General features: G+C 40.3%; 1 protein-coding gene across 6 annotated transcripts in view; it reads right to left on the bottom strand.

The window, feature by feature from the left end:
* Zranb3 (zinc finger RANBP2-type containing 3) overlaps nucleotides 1-20,601 on the bottom strand; it is a 160,012-nt gene that overhangs the window by 44,814 nt on the left and 94,597 nt on the right. For all 6 annotated transcript variants that reach the window (XM_035445406.1, XM_035445410.1, XM_027417752.2 and 3 more), the window contains 3 exons: nucleotides 19,075-19,191; nucleotides 3,654-3,773; nucleotides 483-602 (listed from right to left, as the gene is read on the bottom strand). In XM_035445406.1, the coding sequence (XP_035301297.1) occupies nucleotides 483-602; nucleotides 3,654-3,773; nucleotides 19,075-19,191 (357 nt within the window). The remainder of the gene's footprint in view (nucleotides 1-482; nucleotides 603-3,653; nucleotides 3,774-19,074; nucleotides 19,192-20,601) is intronic.

The following is a 20,601-nucleotide window of genomic DNA, read 5'->3' as shown; positions in this document are numbered from 1 at the left end:
TTCTACACAGAGAATTTTATATACCTCAACAAGCTAGGTAAAAGATGATCTTTAATATATAACAGGTGTATGCCATGGACGTATGCTCAGTCACCCCACCCCTCACCCCCCATGCCCATATGCTATATGACCTGGTTTAAACATTCACATCAAAATGTTTATTCTAGTGGCGTAAGTCCAAAGGATCCTCTCTTACATAGTGCGGCTACAACTGCCACTGTTTTACATAAGTTTACTCTCCTCAATCTTTTTAACATGACACCTTACTGTCAGTGGGCAAGGTGGTCAGTGATGGTCTGAATAAGAATGATCCCCATAGCTCATATTTGAATACCTGATCCCTAGTTGGTGGAATTGTTTGGAAAAGTCAGGAGGTTTGGCCTTGTTGGAGGAGGTGTATCATTGGTACAGGCTTTGATGTTTCAAAAACCCCATACAATTTCATGACACTTTTGTATCAAACTTAGACTCAAATCTCTTACCTGGCCAGCAGCCTGAATGCTCAGGATAGCCACACGAGTATTGGGGTCCTTCTGAAATTGATTAACCAGGTGAATCCTTTCTGAAGATGGAACACTTCCATCTATCCTGATGTAACGAGTCTAGTATAAGAGAAACAGCAAAATCAGACAAGCCCTAGACAGCCTTCTTATTTTACATATTTAATACCTTATTTTAATAGTCATATAAAGATGCAAAGTCATTAAAATGGCACATCAGCAAATGCTATGCAGTAAGAATCTTAACAAAATATAACTATTTCTTACTTAAAATATTTATTATACATACTATTGTCTGTGTATGTGTGTGCATGCATGTCCATGAGTGCCAAGGTACATATATGGAGGTCAGAGGACAACTTACAGGAGTTTGTTCTCTCCTTCTACCACGTGGGTTTCATGATTGAATGAACTCAGGTTATCAGGCTTGGTGACAAGCACCTTTATAGGCTGAACCATCCTGCCTACCCCCATTTCTTATTTCTTAACCCCCTTGAAGATAGGCTTTATGTTTAATACTGCTGTGGTGGTTTGAATGAGAATGGTCCCCATAGACTCACATATTTGCATGCTTGGTCCCCAGTTGGGAAGGATTGGGAAGTGTGGCCATATTAGAAGAGGTGTGTCATTGTGGATGGGTTTGGAGTTTTCACAAACCCACACCATTCCCAGTTATCTTTCTCTCTGCCTCATGGTTGTTATTTCAACATGTAAGTTCTCAGCTACTGTTCCAGCACCATGCCTGCCTGCCTCCATGCTCTCTGATAGAATGGTCATGGATTCACCCTCTGAAACTGTAAGCCCAATAAACACTTTCTTCTAAGTTGCCTTGGTCCTGGTGTCTTTACACAGCAATAGAGAAATAACTAAGACAGTCATCAGTGCCAAGGGCAATTGCTTTTATGCAACAGAAGCTCTATGAACATTTTTTAATGAAGCAAATGTTTCTGTAGTGAAATTCTATGAAAGTTAATACACAACCTTTAGGCAGTAGGTAAAAAAAGTAACTTTTGGGTCATAGGATAAGTTGCTCCAGCATAAAACCAAAGCCAGGTGAGAAAGAAAGCAGAGATGATTTTTTTTTTTTTTCAGGTATTAGGGACGTATAGAGAGTGGTACATGTGTTTCTGAAATACAATCAAATATTACTTGGGAAAGTAACAATCTTAAACCTACCATTCATGGCCTCTTTTTTCACATTATTAAACTTGAAAGAACTATGGAAGATGATTGTACCCATTGAAGTGAGGAATTAAGACACCCACACACACTTTTAAAAACAGAATCAGTAAGTGTTAAACTGTTTAAATCAGTTTAAATAAACTTGTTCTTGTCTTCAAGAACTATTTAAGCTATGAAAAGAACTATGTGTTAGAAATCGCTAAAAAAGAATAAAGTCAACCTCATAAAGGTAAGTTAAGCTGCCAGATTTGAGGGGGGCTGTGGCATACATCATAAGGGAGGCAGAGGCATTCGGAGTACAAAGCCAGCCTCATCTACAGAGTGAGCTCTAGGACAGCCAGGGCTATAAAGAGAAACTCTGTCTTGAAAAATAAAAAAAAAAGAAAAAAAGAAAAAAAGAAAAGAAAACAAAAAGTTAAGCCCTTTCAAGTCAGACTGTCCAAGTATCATTAAATGTCCCTTTTGTTGTTTTTAAACCTACATACCTGTACATATCTATGAGTGTGTGTGCATGGTCGCCCCAGTATGGAAGTGAGAAAACCAGCTCAAGGGTTGGTCCTTGCTTTCCAACTTGCTTGAGGCAGTCTCTGGTTTTTCTGCTGTGTACAGCAGGCTAGCAGGGTTCTCCTGTCTCTGCTTCCCATCTCACAGCAGGAGTGCTGCGATTACAACACCAGCTACATCTTAGCTCCTCAGGCTTGTAGAGCACACCACTCACAGAGTCTCTAGCCCTAAATAGTAACTTTGTTTCTTTACAAAGCCTACATAACCCGATCAATGAACCACTCAGTATCCCTTATGGATTATAAAATCCTCTCAGGAGCTTTCTAAAGAGAATACTTGGTCAGAGTAGGGAAAGATGGGGAGAAATTCACCGTGCTCCATGTATATCTACATTTTTATCTCTATATAGCTGAGTGAGATTTCAATACATCAGCAGAACGGGTGAGAGGAAAAGAAGTGAACTGCTGTGTCTGGAACAGAATCTAGGAAATTTAAGATTAAATAAATTCAGAATAAGAAAATAATATGAATCTATTTTTTTGTCAGTGATTTAAAAATTAGTTGTAAGGTTGGTGAAGTCTTTCTCAGAGTGTGAAAAATCAATGAGAAAGAATCTTCCATGTTATATCATCATACTATGTTATCAGAAATCCCTCTGAAGGAAGATACCAGAATCTTGTGAACACATTAGTTAATGCCTAACAGGGCTTCAGTTCTGATTTGGAAAAGTGACCTGTACTGGCTGTATTGTTCCATGTGTACAAGGCTCATACCACTTGCCAGGACACTTCTTATAGCTGCCACTGCACACTTGTGCAAGTCCTGCGCATTTACAGGACAGATGGCAGGTAAAGCTTAGAAATGAACAATGGGAGGTACCATCTCTGATGGGAATACTGGAAATTGAGGTGTATCTTAGAGGACTCAGGGAAGATCACTGCTGTGTGGATATGGCCTTGTCAACCATGTGGGCCAACCATACTGTCCATGCACTTTAATGGGTCTACTCAGTCTTAATAACAACTTTCCATAGAGTACATGCCCTGTGACTCTAAAAGGTTTGGAAGTTTCGGGGCAGTGATCTTCACTGGATTTTTCCTCTTCTATTAGCCACATTTAGGTGTGTTTGAGATTTTGCCATTCTCCAGTGTTATCTCCAGGAACAGGAAGGAAATCCCTTATGGAGTCAGGGCAGAATAACTTTAGTCAACTCAGAAAAACTGGACAGAGGAAAAATTCAAGATTGATATAAAGAAGAAAACAGTATGCCATGGTATTAATATAACATTAGTAAAATTTGTAAGAAACTATTTAATAAATTATTAAAACAATGTATTTTAAAAACATCATTCAAAGAAGGGTAAAAAAAAAGTCCACATAAATCATGAGATTAAAAGATATTCAGTATAGTGAAAATATGCATTTTTTCATATAGTAAAATTAGTTTATAGAAAAACGTCACAATACCTTGTTTTCGATGACTGCTTCTGTGCAAGCTTGGAGCATACTTAAATGGTGAGCAAAGACCAGAAATTTAAGTGACTCATTCTGAAGCAACATCTTAATATAGTCCTTCACTGCACCTGCCTAAAATATTAAAGTCACATTTTATTAACATCATCATTTTTTTTATTAAAGCACCAGGATGCTTTTAATAAAGGAAAAAATTAAAAGACACCAGGAAGTATCTTCAGCTACACATCCTCATGACCCTCAGTTGCTCTTTCTCTAGGGTGCCTACTGAACTGGAACCCCCACATGCAAGGGACGTGTGGAAAATCTATCTGAAGATGTCCACTGCTTTTTTATTGCTGTGACAAAATACCCAAGAGAAGCCAATTTAAAGCATGGGAAATTTCTTTTGGTGCCAAGTTTCCTTTCAGTCCCTGGTCAGTTCTGAGACTGGGGCGGCAGAACATCATGGCAGGCAACCTGCAGTGGAGGGTGCTGCTCACCTCAAAGCAGCTACGCAGCAGGGGGTGAAGGCACCATGGACTAGATATGCATACATCTTTTAAGGACATACTCCCACAGACCGACCTCTTTCAGATAGGCTCTGACAACCTACTTACTCTTCACCACTTCCCAAGTCACAAATCTGAGTGAATTCAGCCACTGATGAGATCAGCACCTTTATGGCCCAATCACCTCCTCTGTGCCCACAGTTAGCAAGAAAGCCTGTAGACAGGGGGCCTTGGGGGCACTTCAGATTGAAACAAAACAGGTGGGATGAGGGAGAGTAGAGGAAAAAGAAAGGAGGATGGGTAACAGGAGAATGGTACCATTGTTTAGAAGGTTTTGTTTTTGTTTTTGTTTTTCCAGGACAGGGTATCTGTGTGTAGCTTTTTTTTTTTTTTTTTTTTTTTTTTGATACAGAATACAGTATGTTCATAATGGCATGCTAAATTAAGCCAATTAACATGTTATATTTGTGTGTAGCTTTTGGAGCCTGTTCTGGCACTTGCTCTGTAGACCAGGCTGTAGAGGATGGCTCTTAAAGTAATTGTAAACAAATGAAAAGGAAGGATCAAGGAGAAAAAATAAATAAAAGCTTTTAAGAAGACTGGGACTGAAGTTTAGGGCTGAAGAAAATTTGGTTCACCTTCTTAAATTGAGATAGTGAGAGGTGCTGGAGAGATGGCTCAGAGGTTAAGAGCACTGACTGCTCTTCTAGAGGTCCTGAGTTCAATTCCCAGGAACCACATGGTGGCTCACAACCATCTGTAATGAGATCTGGTACTCTCTGCATATAAAATAAATTAGTAAACAAACAAATTAAGAAAAAGATAGTGAGGTAGATGTAGGAAAAGGCAGTTAGAGAAGTATAAGAAGGCCAGGAGAAACGGAAAATTTGCCTACAGAATGGAGAAGTGTGCTGGCTAGTTTAATGTCAACTCAATACAAGCTAGAGTCATTTGGAAAGAGAGACTCTCAATTGAGAAACTGTCTCCATAAGACTGGCCTGTAGGTAAGACTGTGGAGCATTTTCTTGATTAATGGTTGATGAAGAAGGGCCTAGTCCATTGTGGGAGATGCTATCCCCAAGCCAGGTACTAGAGTGTATAAGAAAGCAAGCTGAGCAAGCCATGAGAAGCAAGCCTGAAAGCAGCACTCTTCCATGGACTCTGAATCAGCTCCTGTCTCCAGGTTCCAGGCATGCACGAGTTCCTGCCCTGACTTCCCTGGATGATGAATTTAAAGCTGTAAGGTGAAATAAACCTTTTACTCCCTAAGATGCTTTTGGTCTTGGTATTTCATCACAGAAGTAATAACCATAATAAAACAAGAAGGTTAGGGAAGAACGTAAAGAGACAGGCTCAAGAGCACAAGAAGGAGATCGAAGATTAACAGAATGAAATGGAGGAATTGCTGTAGAAGGAATAAAAATCATGAAAATTAACATTGAATGGGCATTCTTAGCTAATGTTTCTCCACGTTATCCAGAAAGAGTAAGAAATAAGGATGTGATGAAAAATTTAAAATATGAATTTACTATCTCTTAACTATTAAATACTAGCTACTGGTTGATTGTGGTAGTATATGCCTGCAATTCTAGGAGGTTGAGCCAGGAAGATTACTAGTTTAAGAATAGCCTGGGTTATACAATGAATTCCAAGCTAGCCTGGACTCCAGAATGAAAAAAAAAAAACAAAAATAAAAACAAAACAAAAACAGAATGGGAAAGGGCCTGGAAAAATAGTTCAGAGGTTAAGAGTCTTCCAGAGGACCCAAGTTCTGTTTGCAACACCTATACTGTGTGGCTCACAACTGCCTGTAGCTCCAGAGGATGTGATAACCTCTTATGGCCCCATAGGCTTCTAAGTGTACACACATACACACACACACACACACACACACACACACACACACACACACACACACACACACACACACACACGGAGAGAGACATATAAACAAAATTAAAATAAATGTTTCGATAAACAAATGACAAAAATTTGGTTACTTACGAATTTTGTATAAAGACAGCAGGCTGAACTCACTCAACCCCTATTCCCTCTTAGTCTAAGAATAACAAAGGACATAGGCACAAAAGTCAAGAGCAAAATCTATGGAAGCTAAGAAATACATGATGCCTGGTAACTGATTCTCCATCCTGGGAGATCCTGAGCTAGCAATGTGGAATGTTTAGAAGTACTTGTTTCCACTGTAGCCATGTAAAAGGCCCAGGAGGGACAGGGCAAGGGGAGCTAGAATGGGGACAAGGTAAGGGAATATGGAAGTAGGGGGCTGTGCACAGCTTGTACCTCATCTTGTCTGTAGGTTCCACAGGTACAGACTGCACCCACCCTGGCAGCAAACTGGAGTATATTCTTTAGATGGGGGTAAAATAGAGTTTGTTTGGGTAAGAGGTGTAGGGGAAGCTGTAGCCACGCCTTCTTAGGGGCTGGCTACAAGAGTACCTGAGGGCTTGTGAGGGCATGGTCAGGGTGAGTAGGGGGACTGCGTTTTCGGTTTCGGTTTCTCTTTGCTGCTTGCTGTACAGACTACCACCGGCTGGCTGGTTCGCTCTGTAAGTAAGGCTTTTCCCTATTAAATACCCTTATATTTCTACCTGACTCCGTATTGGTAATTTCTTACTATAAAGAGGAATCCTGCAAGCAGTATGGTATGAAGGCATGCTTAAAGAAGATACACCAAGCATGTAATCCCCAATGCAACCAACAGTGGTAAGTGGCAGGAGAGGTATAGCATGAATTCTAATTGGTCTTAATAATAAAAACTAAGACACAGATATTGGGGTTCAAGCTGAAGATCAGAGAAGCAAAGTGGCCAGTCACTAGAGCGTTCTCACCTCTACCAATGCTGAGACCGAAGGGGTGATCCACTGAACCTAAGATCGCATCTCCAGACTGCACTGCTCCTCAGACTCACTCACTCTAGTGCTGGGATTAAAGGTGTGGGATCCCAAGTGCTGAGATCACCTTTGTGTGAGCTGTTTCTCTTTTAGACTGGATCAATTTCATGTAGCTCAGGGTGGCCTTGAACTAACAGAGATCTGTCTGCCTCTGTCTCCTGAGTGCTAAGATTAAGGTATGTACCACCACTACCTGGCCTCTATAGTTAACTAGTGCGGTTGCTAGGATTAAAGGCCACTGCCTGGAGGCCTCTGCACTCCAGGGAGCCTCTGGTAGTGGATTAGTATTTTTCCCTGGTGCAAGAAGGGACTTTCAGAGCCCATCCCATATGAAGGGTTACACTCTGGCCCTGGACACATGGGGAAGGGCCCAGGATCAGCATAGGAAGACTTGGTGGACTTTGCTGAGCTCCCGTTGAGGGCCCTACCCTGCCTGGGGAGTAGTGGGTGGATGGGGTTGGGGGGATGGGCTGGGGGTGGGGGAGAAAGTTTGGGGGTGAGGGGAGGGAGAGGGAGAAGGGACTTGAAATAAGCTTGTTCCCTAACTAGAACTAATAAAAAAAAAAAAAAAAAAAAAAAAAAAAAAAAAAAAGGCCACTGCCTGTCCTCTATGGCTAGCTAGTGTGGCTAGTTTTGCACTATGATCTTCACGCAAGCTTTATTTGTTATATCATAAAGAAAATAAGTTCTACACTCATGAATGAGTTGATGCTAATTATAAAAAGGCTGGAGACTGTGAGCAATCCTTTATTCTCTCTATTCTTTTGCCCTTTGTCTTCTGCTGTGGGATAAAGAAGCACAAACGCCTTCATCAGGATTGATATTGGATTGTCCAGCCTCCAGAATTGTGAGCTAAACATTGTTTATAAATGTTCCAGTCTCAAGTATTCTCCCATAGCAGCAAACAAAGAAATCAGGGAGTAGGCACAGTGCTCGAGAATTGTGAGGATTAAATTAAGGTTATACTAACAGATACCAAAGGCCTGGGTATATAGTTCAGTGATAACGCTCACACCTGGGTATATAGCTCAGCCTCCTGGAATTGCAAGCATATATCACCACACCAACCAGCAGCTAGTATTTAACAGTTAGGAGATAGTATACTCATGTTTTAAATTTGTCACCCCATCCTTATTTCTTACTCTTTCTGGATAACCTATCAAGACTTTAGCTAAGAATGCCCATTCAATGTTAATGTACAAATTTCTAGGTTTGATATCTACATGTTAGGAAGAAAGGAAGAGAGGAAGGGAGGGAAGGAGAGAGGGAGGAAGAGCAGGGGAGGAAGAAGAGTAAGAGAAGGAGGAAAGAAAAAGAAAAGAGAGGGAAGGAAGAGGAGGACAAAGAGGGGAAAGGGGAAGCAGAAGGGAAATGAGAAGGAAGGGAGAAAAAAATGATGAAGACAATCTTGGAAGTTACTAACTCCAAAGAAAGTAAAATGAATTGTAGAGGAAAGAAAATTTGACAAATGAGAACAAAGATGTAGTTAAACTCAAGCAATACATTCTGGTGTGCTACTACACAGTTGTGGATACCATAGCAAACATTTCAAAAAGCTAGAGCTAAAGAAAGAACTTTAAATGTTTCACCATAAAAATGACAAGGCATTACATGCTTGCCCTGATTTAAACACTATATATTAGAACATAACATGGCTTAAAAAAAAAAAAACCCGACAGTATATCCCAAGGTTCACCTGAAAATATTTTAAACATGGGTTTAAAAACACATTAGTGAATACTGATTAGGCCAAAATTGGTATAATTTTAAAAATTAGTAAAATTATGCCACTTGGATGGAAGGGTGGGAATAAGAGACAGGTATGTATCTGGGGAGGAGGCAGAGATGTAAAGAGGTAAAATTTTATCATAGCCATTGACAAGCCAATTGATATAGCTGAAATTACAATGGGAGAAGTAATGCAAACTAAGATGCTACAAAAGCACTGTTGAGATTTGAGCGGATTAACACAAAACAAAGAACAACACTCAGCTTTTATAAGAACTGAAAGTGGTGGCTAACAGGAAATAAAGTTAAGAGACTTATTTTTTGGAGTGATTGTTTTCTGTTGTAAACATAGCTTTAGTAATCTTTAAATAAAAATTAAAAAATGCCTATCTAAAATTCATATGTATTAACTGCAAAGCCGCAAGGTTTATTCTGCAATCTGTATTTTGCATGTCTGAGTTTTCTGAACAACAGAATTCATCATAGAGTGAGCCTGGAGGCTGGCAAGAGCTTTGGATGTCAGTGCCTCAAAGTGGAAATGAAGTTCTTTTAAAACAAGCAGCTATAAATTCCAGATATGTTGTCATGGCAACGGAAGCACTTTAATAAAGTGCATGTTTGCCTAAAGAGCTATATTTACTGGGATAAGCTTTTTGGTAAGTACATGTCAAGTTGGAATGAGTAAAGAGTACATTCATTACAATCCACATCTAGACTTACAAATGGAACAATTACTGTAACCTGGTCTCACATGCCTTCTTCCCAAACAAGAGCTATTCCCACCCTCCTGTTATTAACGCCCCCTCGCCAGGACCAGAGCTGCTGAGAGAAGGCTCAAGCTCTCTGCACCCATATCTTCAAACCACTGCTTTAAAATAAGGGTTATGGCTGGGGGCTGAGGGCTGGGGAGGCTCAGTGGGTTAGAGCTCTTGCTATGCAGGCATGAGGAACTGAATCCATTCCCCAGCGCCATCTCAAAGCTGGGCAAGGATGCACATGCCTACAACTCCATTCTTGGGGAACGAAGACAAGAAGGATCCAGGGAGCTTGCTGACCAGCCAACTTAGCTAAAATGGGGAGCTTCCAGTTCAGTGAGAGACCCTGTCTCAAGGGAATATCTTGGAAAACAACAGAGAAAAACACCCAATTTTCTCTAGTCTCTGATCCCAGGCACATGGGCATGCACATATGTACATACAAAAGTAAATGGTCAAAATGCTGAGAATAAGTGTCTATAAGTGCTTACCCATAGATGGTACATATATGTCGAGCCCTCCCATTCCCATCCCAGCCTAAGGCTCAGAGAACATTTCAGAAAAAGTGGGGCTGAAAGAATAAGAAGAGCCTGATATTGGGGAAATGCTATGAAAATGCTGTTCTCTAGACATGGCATGGCTCTGGCACACATGAATTCACAACAGCTGTGGTTACCTGTATAACCAAGGCAGTTACAACTCCAGCATGGATGAGGGAGGAACACCTGAGACCCCACATAAGTGAAGCTCTGCTAGCAGTTGATGGCTACAAGACAGGGAGCCACTTTTCTTTGAGATTGTGGCTACTAACAGATTGCCCCTGCCCTAGTATGCAGCTCCACACCTATTAGCAGCATTAACTCGACTCACTGGGTTACATTTAAGAAGAGGGGCATGAAGTTGGAAGGGATAAAGATGTCCCGAGGGAGGCTATGGAGTTTTAATGAGGAGGAGTGGGGGTGGATATGATCAAGATACATTGTATACATACATGAAATTTTTTGAAGGATAATTTTTAAAAGGAAGAAATAATGATTGGATGAGTTGATGGCATACATAGTCCAATGAGAAACTCATAAAGGCAAAGTTATTGTATGTATATGTGTGCATGCACATATGCTCAATGTATGCATAAAGTTGCTTTTCAAAAGTTAAGTCTTATATAGAGTATGGTAGTACGTGATTTTAGATACAGCACTGGGGAGGCAAGAGGCAGGTGGATCTCTGTGAGTTTGAGGCCAGCCTGGTTTACATAGAGTCAGGCCAGTCAGGACTACATAGTGAGACCCTGCCTCAAAAAAAGAAAAAAAAAATTAGTCTTAAAAGAGATTAAATAAGCTTGTGGTTACTAGAACTGACCCAACAACATAAGCATCATTTGAGATATTGATTTCTAGGAGCAAATGCATTCAGAATACAAAATACCTATGTAGTAAGGATTCTATTGGGTTCTGAAGTTAGCAATAGCATGAATTTGCATTTATTTACATGAATTTGGGTACCCACAGAATCGAGAGGTGTCAGAGCTCTAATTAGCAGTGCTTGTACATACCCAAGATGTTCCTCCGGAAGAGGACTACTCCATCTTAACTGAGTCATCTCTCCATGACCCAGGTTGGCATTGTAAAATGTACTCTACATGCGTTTTCACTATCTTTCATTCTAACAAACCATCAACATCATTGCACTGTCAGATTTTAAATAATCTGAACAAGCATTTTTGCAATGTTATTAGGTGTGTGTGGTGGCAGCTCTGGTAAAGATCAGTACCCTGGTGATGCTGGCTCAGGTTTTGTGCTAGTTGCAGAAATGCATTGATTTACAACTTTTTTATTTTACTGAAATGAATTTTACTGTCTGTTAAGTCAAATCTTAGGTAATTAATGGAAACACATACTATATTTTATTTAAAGAAACAGTATTTTTAACTGTTTTTTTGAGATGGGGTCTTGTTATACAGAGCATGCTAGCCATGGAGCCCATGAGAATATGCCTGTCCCTGACCATGGAGTACTGGGATTAATCCCTCCAGGTTGGGGACTGGGAAGGAAGCTGGCTCAGTGAGCAAAGTACTTACCACATTAAGAGTGGGGAGGACCTGAGTTCAGGTCTCCCAAACCCATGTAAAACTGGATGCAGTAGAATGCATCTGGAATCCCAGAGCTCCTACAGTGCAATGGGAGATGGAGAATCACCAGAAACACATAGGCCAGCCAGCCTGGCATAAGCATCCGTGAACAAGAGACCCTATCTCAAACAAGGCAGCAGACAAGGACTGACACCTGAGGTTTTCTCTAACTTGTATACATGCACCATGACACTCCCACACTGGTTTTCATACAAATGAGTAGCCTCACACACATACATAAATATTAAAAAGAAAAAAGAATTCAGTCAGATCAGGTTTCCATCATATCTCTTTTTAAGCAATTGCTCATACACTCTCTTCTCAACCTACACAAATTCCCACTTGTCCTTGTAGTTGGGACTGAGCCCAACTTCTCTTTCCTTTTACAGAAGAAGTGACCCATATTGCAAAGTATTCTTCAGAGTTCAACAAGCATCACAATGATTTCCGCATTGACAGCCATAGTTGGTAGCTGAGGGAAATGCAAGCACAGAAGACGCTTCTTTTAATTTCCTGCAGTGCGCTGGCTGGGGTGACAGACATGCTAGGTTTATAGGAGTTCTGGGGACCCAAACTCCAGGCCTTATGCCTGCCTGGCAAGCACTTTAAGCACTGAGACATCTCAGCCCTAAAATCCAATTGGAAGCATCTCCTTTTGTACTGTTTCCTCTAAGATGATGTGAGCATTTTATTTGTACTTTATTGATTACTGCTGGCTGCTTCCTAATAATGAACAGGAGGCAGGCTGTTTGCTCCTGGTTCAGAGCTTGACATTTCCCAAACCACAGGTCAAGAAGAAGGCTAAGCCCTCTACAGCCTTGGCTCTTCCTAGGCCCTGGGCAGCAGGGAATACTGTAATGACTTTATTATCCCTCACTGCATTTTTAAGTGGGTGTCTACTCATATTATACTGCTAAAGAAATTAAATAGAAAACACACTTTGTACCTTAAGGAACACATTTAAAGACATTTTCCTTCAGCAAATAAGGCACTGAAGAATGCTACTATCCCCAAAGTGACAGGAAATTTTAAATTACAGCTTAGTTTTAGTAATTTTCATTAAAAAACCTGGCACTTCTCTTGAAGTGGTTTTCTCTAAAAATGAGACAACGTTGTAATGTGCCTCCCCCAATTAGTGGTAATTGGCTGAACCAAATATATCTTGTTTTTAAAAAGATTTATTTGAGGGGCTGGAGAGATGATCCAGTGGATTGTGAGCACTTGATGCTCTTGCAGAGGCCTCGGCTTCAGGTCCTAGCACCTACATGGTGGCTGACAACCATCTGTAACTCCAGTCACTGGGGATCTGCTGCCCTCTTCTGTCCTCCATAGGCATTGCATGCACATGGTACACATAGACACACACACACACACACACACACACACACACTCACACACACACACACCACAACACACACACACACACACACACACACCACACACCACACACACACACACACACACACACACACACACACACACACACAAATAGCTCTTTAAAAAGATTTTTAAAATTATACATATACATGCTAGTGCAGATGCCCACAAGAAGGTGTTGGATCCTCAGGCTGGAATTACAGGTAGTTGTGAGCCAAGTGATGTGGATGCTTTCAATCAAACTCTGCTCCTCGGCAAGAGCAGTTTGCTTGCTTAACCCGAGTCATTTCTCCAGCCATGAATATCTACCACCTCCTCATAGTGTACGACACTGATTCTAATTCTGAGGAATTTCCCTTTTTATCAATTGCCTCCACACTAAGTAGTATAAAGTAAGATACAACAGACACAGAGTCTTTCTTGTTGGAGCTGGAAAGTTCAGTGGTAGGGTTGCTTTCCTAGTTTTGGTTGCTTGGTTACACCAGTTCTCGGTAATCTTTGTGAATTTGCACAAACCGCTTCATCTGCAGGAACTGTATTCTACCAGCCCCATCTTTTTCTTTTCGACTAGCTATATCTATTTACACATTCCTAAGACATCTTTTCAGTAGCCTTCTCCTGAGTGCTTCCACAGCATTGGGTTTGAAACAGTAAGCAAAGCCTTTTGTAGGTGAATATTTATTTCACTGGTCTCTCCAAAAGGCTTCAAATTTTGAGAAGTAGACACTGTCATTTTCACCATGCCCACCCAGCAGCCCACTTCATAACAGGAACTCAATGTTATCAATCAGAAAAAAATCCCACTTTCTTTGTTTTGCTTTCAAAAGGAAGCTCCATACTAACGCATACACTGTAATACCTAATCTATTATCCATATGACTTCAATTTAATTTTTAAACTGGAATGGGAGAACATATTTTATCATAGAAAAATATGTAGCCTATAACTAGTTACCTCCTAAAAAGCTCACTTAACTTACATTATTCAGAGTTATAATAGACGCTTAACTATTGGAATTCAGTAACATATGGGGGGAAATGTATTGAGCATCCCCATTTTGTAACAGCAGAAACTAATGGTTTCTGGCTGTATCCAGGAATAGAAAAATGTCCAGCGTACATTGGTGGCTGAAACAGAGCTTCTGGTATGGAGGGGTGGAAGGAAGACTAACATCTCCCGAAGCTGAGTGCCAGGGATTGGGTATTTGCTTCACTTTATTTTTAAGAATGTAACTCAATTCAGAGACAGTTGGTTTTAATCTCCTTTCTTTTCCTTCAAGGGTCTTAATTAGTCAGATGTCAACTTCCTACTAATGACCATCACAACGTACAACCACAGCTTCTTAATACAGAAAAAAAAAAAAATCACCCAAAGAGTTCTTTCTCTTGTTTTAAAGAAGTATTTTGTATTTAGCACTAAGCACAAAGACAGATAAGAAAGCAAGCAAACAGAACAAGAAGATGGTTATTAACACCAACTAAAAAAGTACCTGTCAAGGAAATGTAGTTAGAACTGGAGTGTGATGTATTTGACTGTCATTACACTGTGAACAGTTATCACTGATCAAATGAAAACTTATGACTAACCCACAACTATAACACAGGAAAATGTAAGAGTGAAAGAATTGCTGATGTTTTCTTCCAATTTATGTCTTGTACCTTCATTCCCATAAACACATCTTTCCAACAGAATACTTAAAAAACAAAACAGTATTAGCATTAAAGTTTAACTCATTTTTTTTCTTTTGAAATTTGAGTCCTTTATTCCATCTGAAGATTTGCCATACACAAAGAATGACAAGTTTTTTATTTATGTATGTTACTAAGAGTAAAATTTTAGTTTTCATGTTTAAGTTTATGACTGATTTCAAGTTCATGTGTATGTATGTTGCTGTGTGTGCTGGTTCATATCTGCAACACCAGCACTAGGGAGGGTAAGACAGCACTTGTGCAAGTGTGAGGTAAGCCTGGAGACAATGTAAGACATTGTTTAAAACAACCAACAAAACAGAAGGGGGAGAAGGAGGGAAGGAAGGAAGCAAAGACAAAGATAGATAGACAGAAAGGAAGGAAGGAAGGAAGGAAGGAAGGAAGGAAGGAAGGAAGGAAGGAAGGAAAGAAGGAAGGAAGGAAGGAAGGCAGGTAGGCAGGCAGACAAGCAGGTACGATTACAAACCTGTAGTAATTAAGATACTATAGCTTACGATAAGATATATAGGTCAAGAAAACAAAGTAGGGTTTAGAAACAGACCCACATATATATGACTTAGTCCTTTTGAAAGACGGTCTTGACCTAGTTAGTAGCAGCTATCAGTTTGACATAAGCTAGAGTCACCTAAGAAGGGGGAACCTCAATTGAGGAACTGCCTAGGTTAGAATGGTCTATACGCATGTATGTGAGACACTGTCATACTGATGACTGATGTAGGTGGGCTTAGCTCACTATGAGTGGCAACATCCCTGAGTCTTGAGCTGAATAAGAAAGCTAGCTAAGGGCTGGAGAGATGGCTCAGAAGTTAAGAGCACTGACTGGTTAGTCTTCCAGAAGATCCTGATTCAATTCCCAGGGGAATTGAATCCCAACACCATTTTCTGACCTCCTCAGGTACCAGGCATACAAGTGACGCACAAACATACATGCAGGCAAAACACTCATGCACATAAAATAAAAATAAAAGATTAAAGAAAAGATTCCATTTAAAAAGAAAGAAGAAATATAGACAGGATGGATGGATGGATGGAAGAAAGGAACGAATGAAAGAAGGAAGGAAGCTAACTAGCTAGGCACAGGCCTAGGAGTAAGCCAGAAAGCAAGCCAGCAAGCAGCATTTCTCCATGGTTTCTGATTCCAATTCCAGGTTTGTGCCATAAGTTCGTGCTCTGACTTTCTTCAAAGAGGAATTGTGACCTGAAATGAACCTTTTCCTACTCATGTTGCTTTTGGTCAGACTGTTTTTAGCATAGCAACAAAGATGAAACTAGAGACACAATCAAATATATTGTATCACAAAGATATTTAATTAAAAAAATAGAACTGCCAAAAAAACTCAGTGAGAAAAAGTTTAACACACACAAACAATAGAAAAAATAGTGTTTTATACACACACACTAGAAAAAACAGTGTTTTACACACACAAACAATAGAAGAAAAGTGTTTTACACACACACACACACACACACACACACACACACACAGGACACAAATTATGATTCAATAAGGAAGCATTGTGACAGGACACTGGAGCACTGTGATGGCACAATGAGACACTATGAATGGAATACCAAGATGGCCCAATGGATTGGACAATGAAGCACAATAAAGACACAATGGAACACTGAGAATAAATCATTGTGAAGTCAAAATAGAGCACTGTGATGGGAAGACTGCAGACTGTCATGGAACAGTGAAGCACTGTGACAGCACAATGGAGCACTGTGATAGAACAATGGAGCACTGTTATAGAACAATGGAGCACAGTGTTAGAACAATGGAGCACTGTGATAGAACAATGGAGCACAGTGTTAGAACAATGGAGCACTGTGATAGAACAATGGAGCACAGTGATGGCACAATGGAGCACTGTGATGGCACAATGGAGCACTGTGATGGCACAATGGAGCACTGTAATGGCACAATGGAGCACTGTGATGGCACAAAGGAGCACAGTGATAGAACAATGGAGCACTGTGATAGAACAATGGAGCACAGTGATGGCACAACGGAGCACTGTCATGGCACAATGGAGCACTGTGATGGCACAATGGAGCACTGTAATGGCACAATGGAGCACTGTGATGGCACAATGGAGCACTGTGATGGCACAATGGAGCACAGTGATAGAACAATGGAGCACAGTGATAGAACAATGGAGCACTGTGATAGAACAATGGAGCACAGTGATGGCACAACGGAGCACAGTGATGGCACAACGGAGCACAGTGATAGAACAATGGAGCACAGTGATAGAACAACGGAGCACAGTGAAAGTACAATGGAGCACAGTGATAGAACAATGGAGCACTGTGACGGCACAATGGAGCACTGTGACGGCACAGTGGAGCCCTGTGATGGCACAGTGGAGCCCTGTGATGGCACAGTGGAGACCTGTGACGGCACAGTGGAGCCCTGTGACGGCACAGTGGAGCCCTGTGATGACACAATGGAGCCCTGTGATTGAATAATGGATCATAGGAATGAGACAAGGGAGCACTACGATGGGATATTGGAGCAATGTGATAGCTGTGGTGGTTTGAAAGAAAATGGACCCCAAAGGGAATGGCAGTATTAGGAAGTGTTGTCAGAGTAGGTATGGCCTTGTTAGAGGGAGTGTGTATTTTTTGGGGGGGATTTGAGGTTTCCTAGGCTCAGGATACCATCCAGTATCTCAGCTGACTTCCTACTGTCTGTAAGACATAGGACTCGTTACTTTGCCGGCACCATGTCTGCCTGCATGCTGCCATGCTCCCCACCTTGATGATAATGGATTGAACTTCTTTATTGTAAGCTAGCCACCCCAATTATTTGTGTTTTTGTTTGTTTGTTTGTTTGTTTTGTTTTTCGAGACAGGGTTTCTCTGTGGCTTTGGAGGCTGTCCTGGAACTAGCTCTTGAAGACCAGGCTGGTCTTGAACTCACAGAGATCCACCTGCCTTTGCCTCATGAGTGCTGGGATGACTTGTGTATTTTTAAAGATTTATTTATTTTTATTTTATGTGTATGAGTATTTGCCTGCATGAATGTCTATATATCACATGCATACAGTGCTCATAGAGACCGGAAGAGGGAGTAGAATTCCTTGAAACTGGAGTTACAGATAGTTGTGAGCTACAATGCAGGTGCTGGAAATTGAACCCAAATCCTCCGGAACAACAGCCAATCTTCTTAGTCACTGAGTCCTCTTTCTAGTCCCTATCTATTCACCCCCCCCCACCCATACAGGAATTCACTGTTTAGACCTGGTTGTCCTGGAACTAGCTCTATAGAACAGGCCTTGAATTTACAGAGATCCACTCACCTCTGCCTTCCAAGTGCTGCGATTAAAAGTACACACCACCACAGGTTGGCTTCCTATCTATACACTTTAAAAGCATACATTTCACATTATGTTAGCTATAAATTAACAATAGACAATTAAAAATAATTTTATATATAAAAAATCTCAGAGCTGTGGGGTGGGGAGATAGCTCAGTGGTTAAGATCACTTAGTACTCTTGCAAAGGATCCAGATTTGGTTCCCACAACCCATGGCAGGCAGCTCACAACCATCTGTAACTCTATTACATGGCATCTAATGTCATTTGGCCTCTGGGGGCACCTGCATGCTGCATATAAACTCATGCAGCCACACATATATACACATTAAAAAAAAATTCTTAAATGGGTTCTCCCCACACAAGCCATCTTCAATCCCAGCACTCAGAGGCAGAAGTAGGTGGGTCTCTGTGTGTTCAACACCAGTTTGGTCTACATAGTGAGTGTTTCAGGCCAGTCAGGGCTACATAATGAGACCCTGTCTCAAAACAAAACAAAACAAAACAAACAAACAAAAACAAAACCAAAAAAACCCAACAAGAGGAATCACACTCAGTATTTACAAATACTACTCTTGTCAAAACAATAACATACAATAAATTTATCTGATACTCACATGGATTCAAGAACTCCCAACGCCATGTAAATTTTATGTGAATGTGAGTGTTATCTAACTCTTTAAACTCCAGAATACAAATAGAAGATGATTGGCTCAACTTTTTAAAAGATTATTTTAGGAATCATGTATAGAAACCATGCCAAAAGCTAATAAAGAGGACCATCTGTATATTCCTTAAATAACAAGATGTATATGGGAAACTACATAAAGTAGTGTGTTTCATACTGCTGTCTGTTTTCAATACATTTTGGGTTTTCCATAATAATTCAAAAATGGCAGAGACATATTGTAGTATATAAGTAACCTACTGGGTTAATTAAAACACACTGAAAACTTTTTATGAAGACAAATACATAATGGCCCAACAAGGAGTACCTTGGCAATTGCAGTCTGCTTGAACATGCACGTTATCAACCCCATAACCGTCTCCATGGCACCTGAATTTGGAGCTCTCATTAATTTTTGCCATTCTTCAAAGCTGGCATTCAGTTCCTATGTGGGAAGGAATAATATTGTTTAAGAATACAGCATCAAGAACAGAACAATTAATTCAGTCATTCATCAGGTCCTACTTTCCTCTTCTCTGTGTAGAAAGTTATAAAAAGAAAGTTCCCATAGATACCAATATGTTTATTTAAAACCATAATGCAGAGACCAGTCACATGTCTATGCTAATGAGAGAAGCTAGTGACAAGCTATGTCACACCATAATTCAAATGATTGAAACTTCCTCTTGAAAAAAAGTGTATGGAGTGAAAAAGATCTGAACACATAAGAAAACAGGGTGGTAAAATTTATTTTTGTAGTAAGATATATTATTTAAACAAGCATAAGGATGAAAGAAATATTAGTTATATAAAATATAATATGATCATAAATTGATTCTTCATTTCATTACTCTCCATAATGCTAAAATAGCAGATAAATTTGTATTTGAGAAGTACCATAGTATCCAATGTTTCTTAGATACTTTTTTAACTTCTAAAATGTAACAATGAAAAACTTCTTGTTCACTCAGTCACATCCAGAGACTGTACAGGTACTATGCTCCCCAAAAGTACATCTAGATGAGGATCAGGTAAAATAAACATTTGGTTATCAGATATGTTAATATGACATCCTACCATATTATCACAGGGTTTCACATTTCAAGAGCAGAGCTACACTCAAGTTATTCTACAATAAAGTTAAAACTTAAAAAAAAAAACTTCATGTGTATGATGTGCACTCTATGGCATATGTTTGTGTGTGATGGTCAGGGACAACTAGTGTGTGGGTCTCACCTCCCCCCTCATTTGAGACAGGATCTCCTATTGTTCACTGCTTCTGGGGACTCTGATGTCTCGGCTGCCATCTCATTTCAGTAGCACTGGAATTGTAGATGCAACTGTTATGGTACCAGTTTTACATTCTGAGATGCCCAAGTCAAGTCCTCACAGTTGCATGACAAGCATTTCACCTATAAAGTCATTGCCCCAGCCCCAGCCCCAGGTGTGTGTGTGTGTGTGTGTGTGTGTGTGTGTGTGTGTGTGTGTGTGTCTCCACAGAACATGAAACAGAGTATCTCTTACTAATTAATTACTGGGACTTACATTATAGACATCACGAATCCTTAATACTAAATAGTTTTAAAATCATAGGGCTTTTTCCTATACTCAGTGGAAAATTTTTGAATCATGAGGTGCAAAAGACAAGTTAGGACAGTCCTGCTTCACAGGCAAGTCTGTCATACATGCTAGGCCTGTAGGCCAGAGTTGGATGCCCCAACGTTGCAGAGGAACTTTGGGTGACTGTCCAGATGGCCTGATGTCCCTATCATTAGGTAACATTTCATCCTTCTGGGGTCTTTGATGGAGATGAAGACTAAATAGTTAAACTTACAGTTTTCCTTATTTATGATAG

The sequence above is a fragment of the Cricetulus griseus genome, chromosome 5 (assembly GCF_003668045.3).
Source record: "Cricetulus griseus strain 17A/GY chromosome 5, alternate assembly CriGri-PICRH-1.0, whole genome shotgun sequence".
NCBI lineage: Eukaryota > Metazoa > Chordata > Mammalia > Rodentia > Cricetidae > Cricetulus > Cricetulus griseus.
The sequence above is the reverse complement of the archived record's forward strand: the minus strand, read 5'-3'. Positions and strand labels throughout refer to the sequence as shown.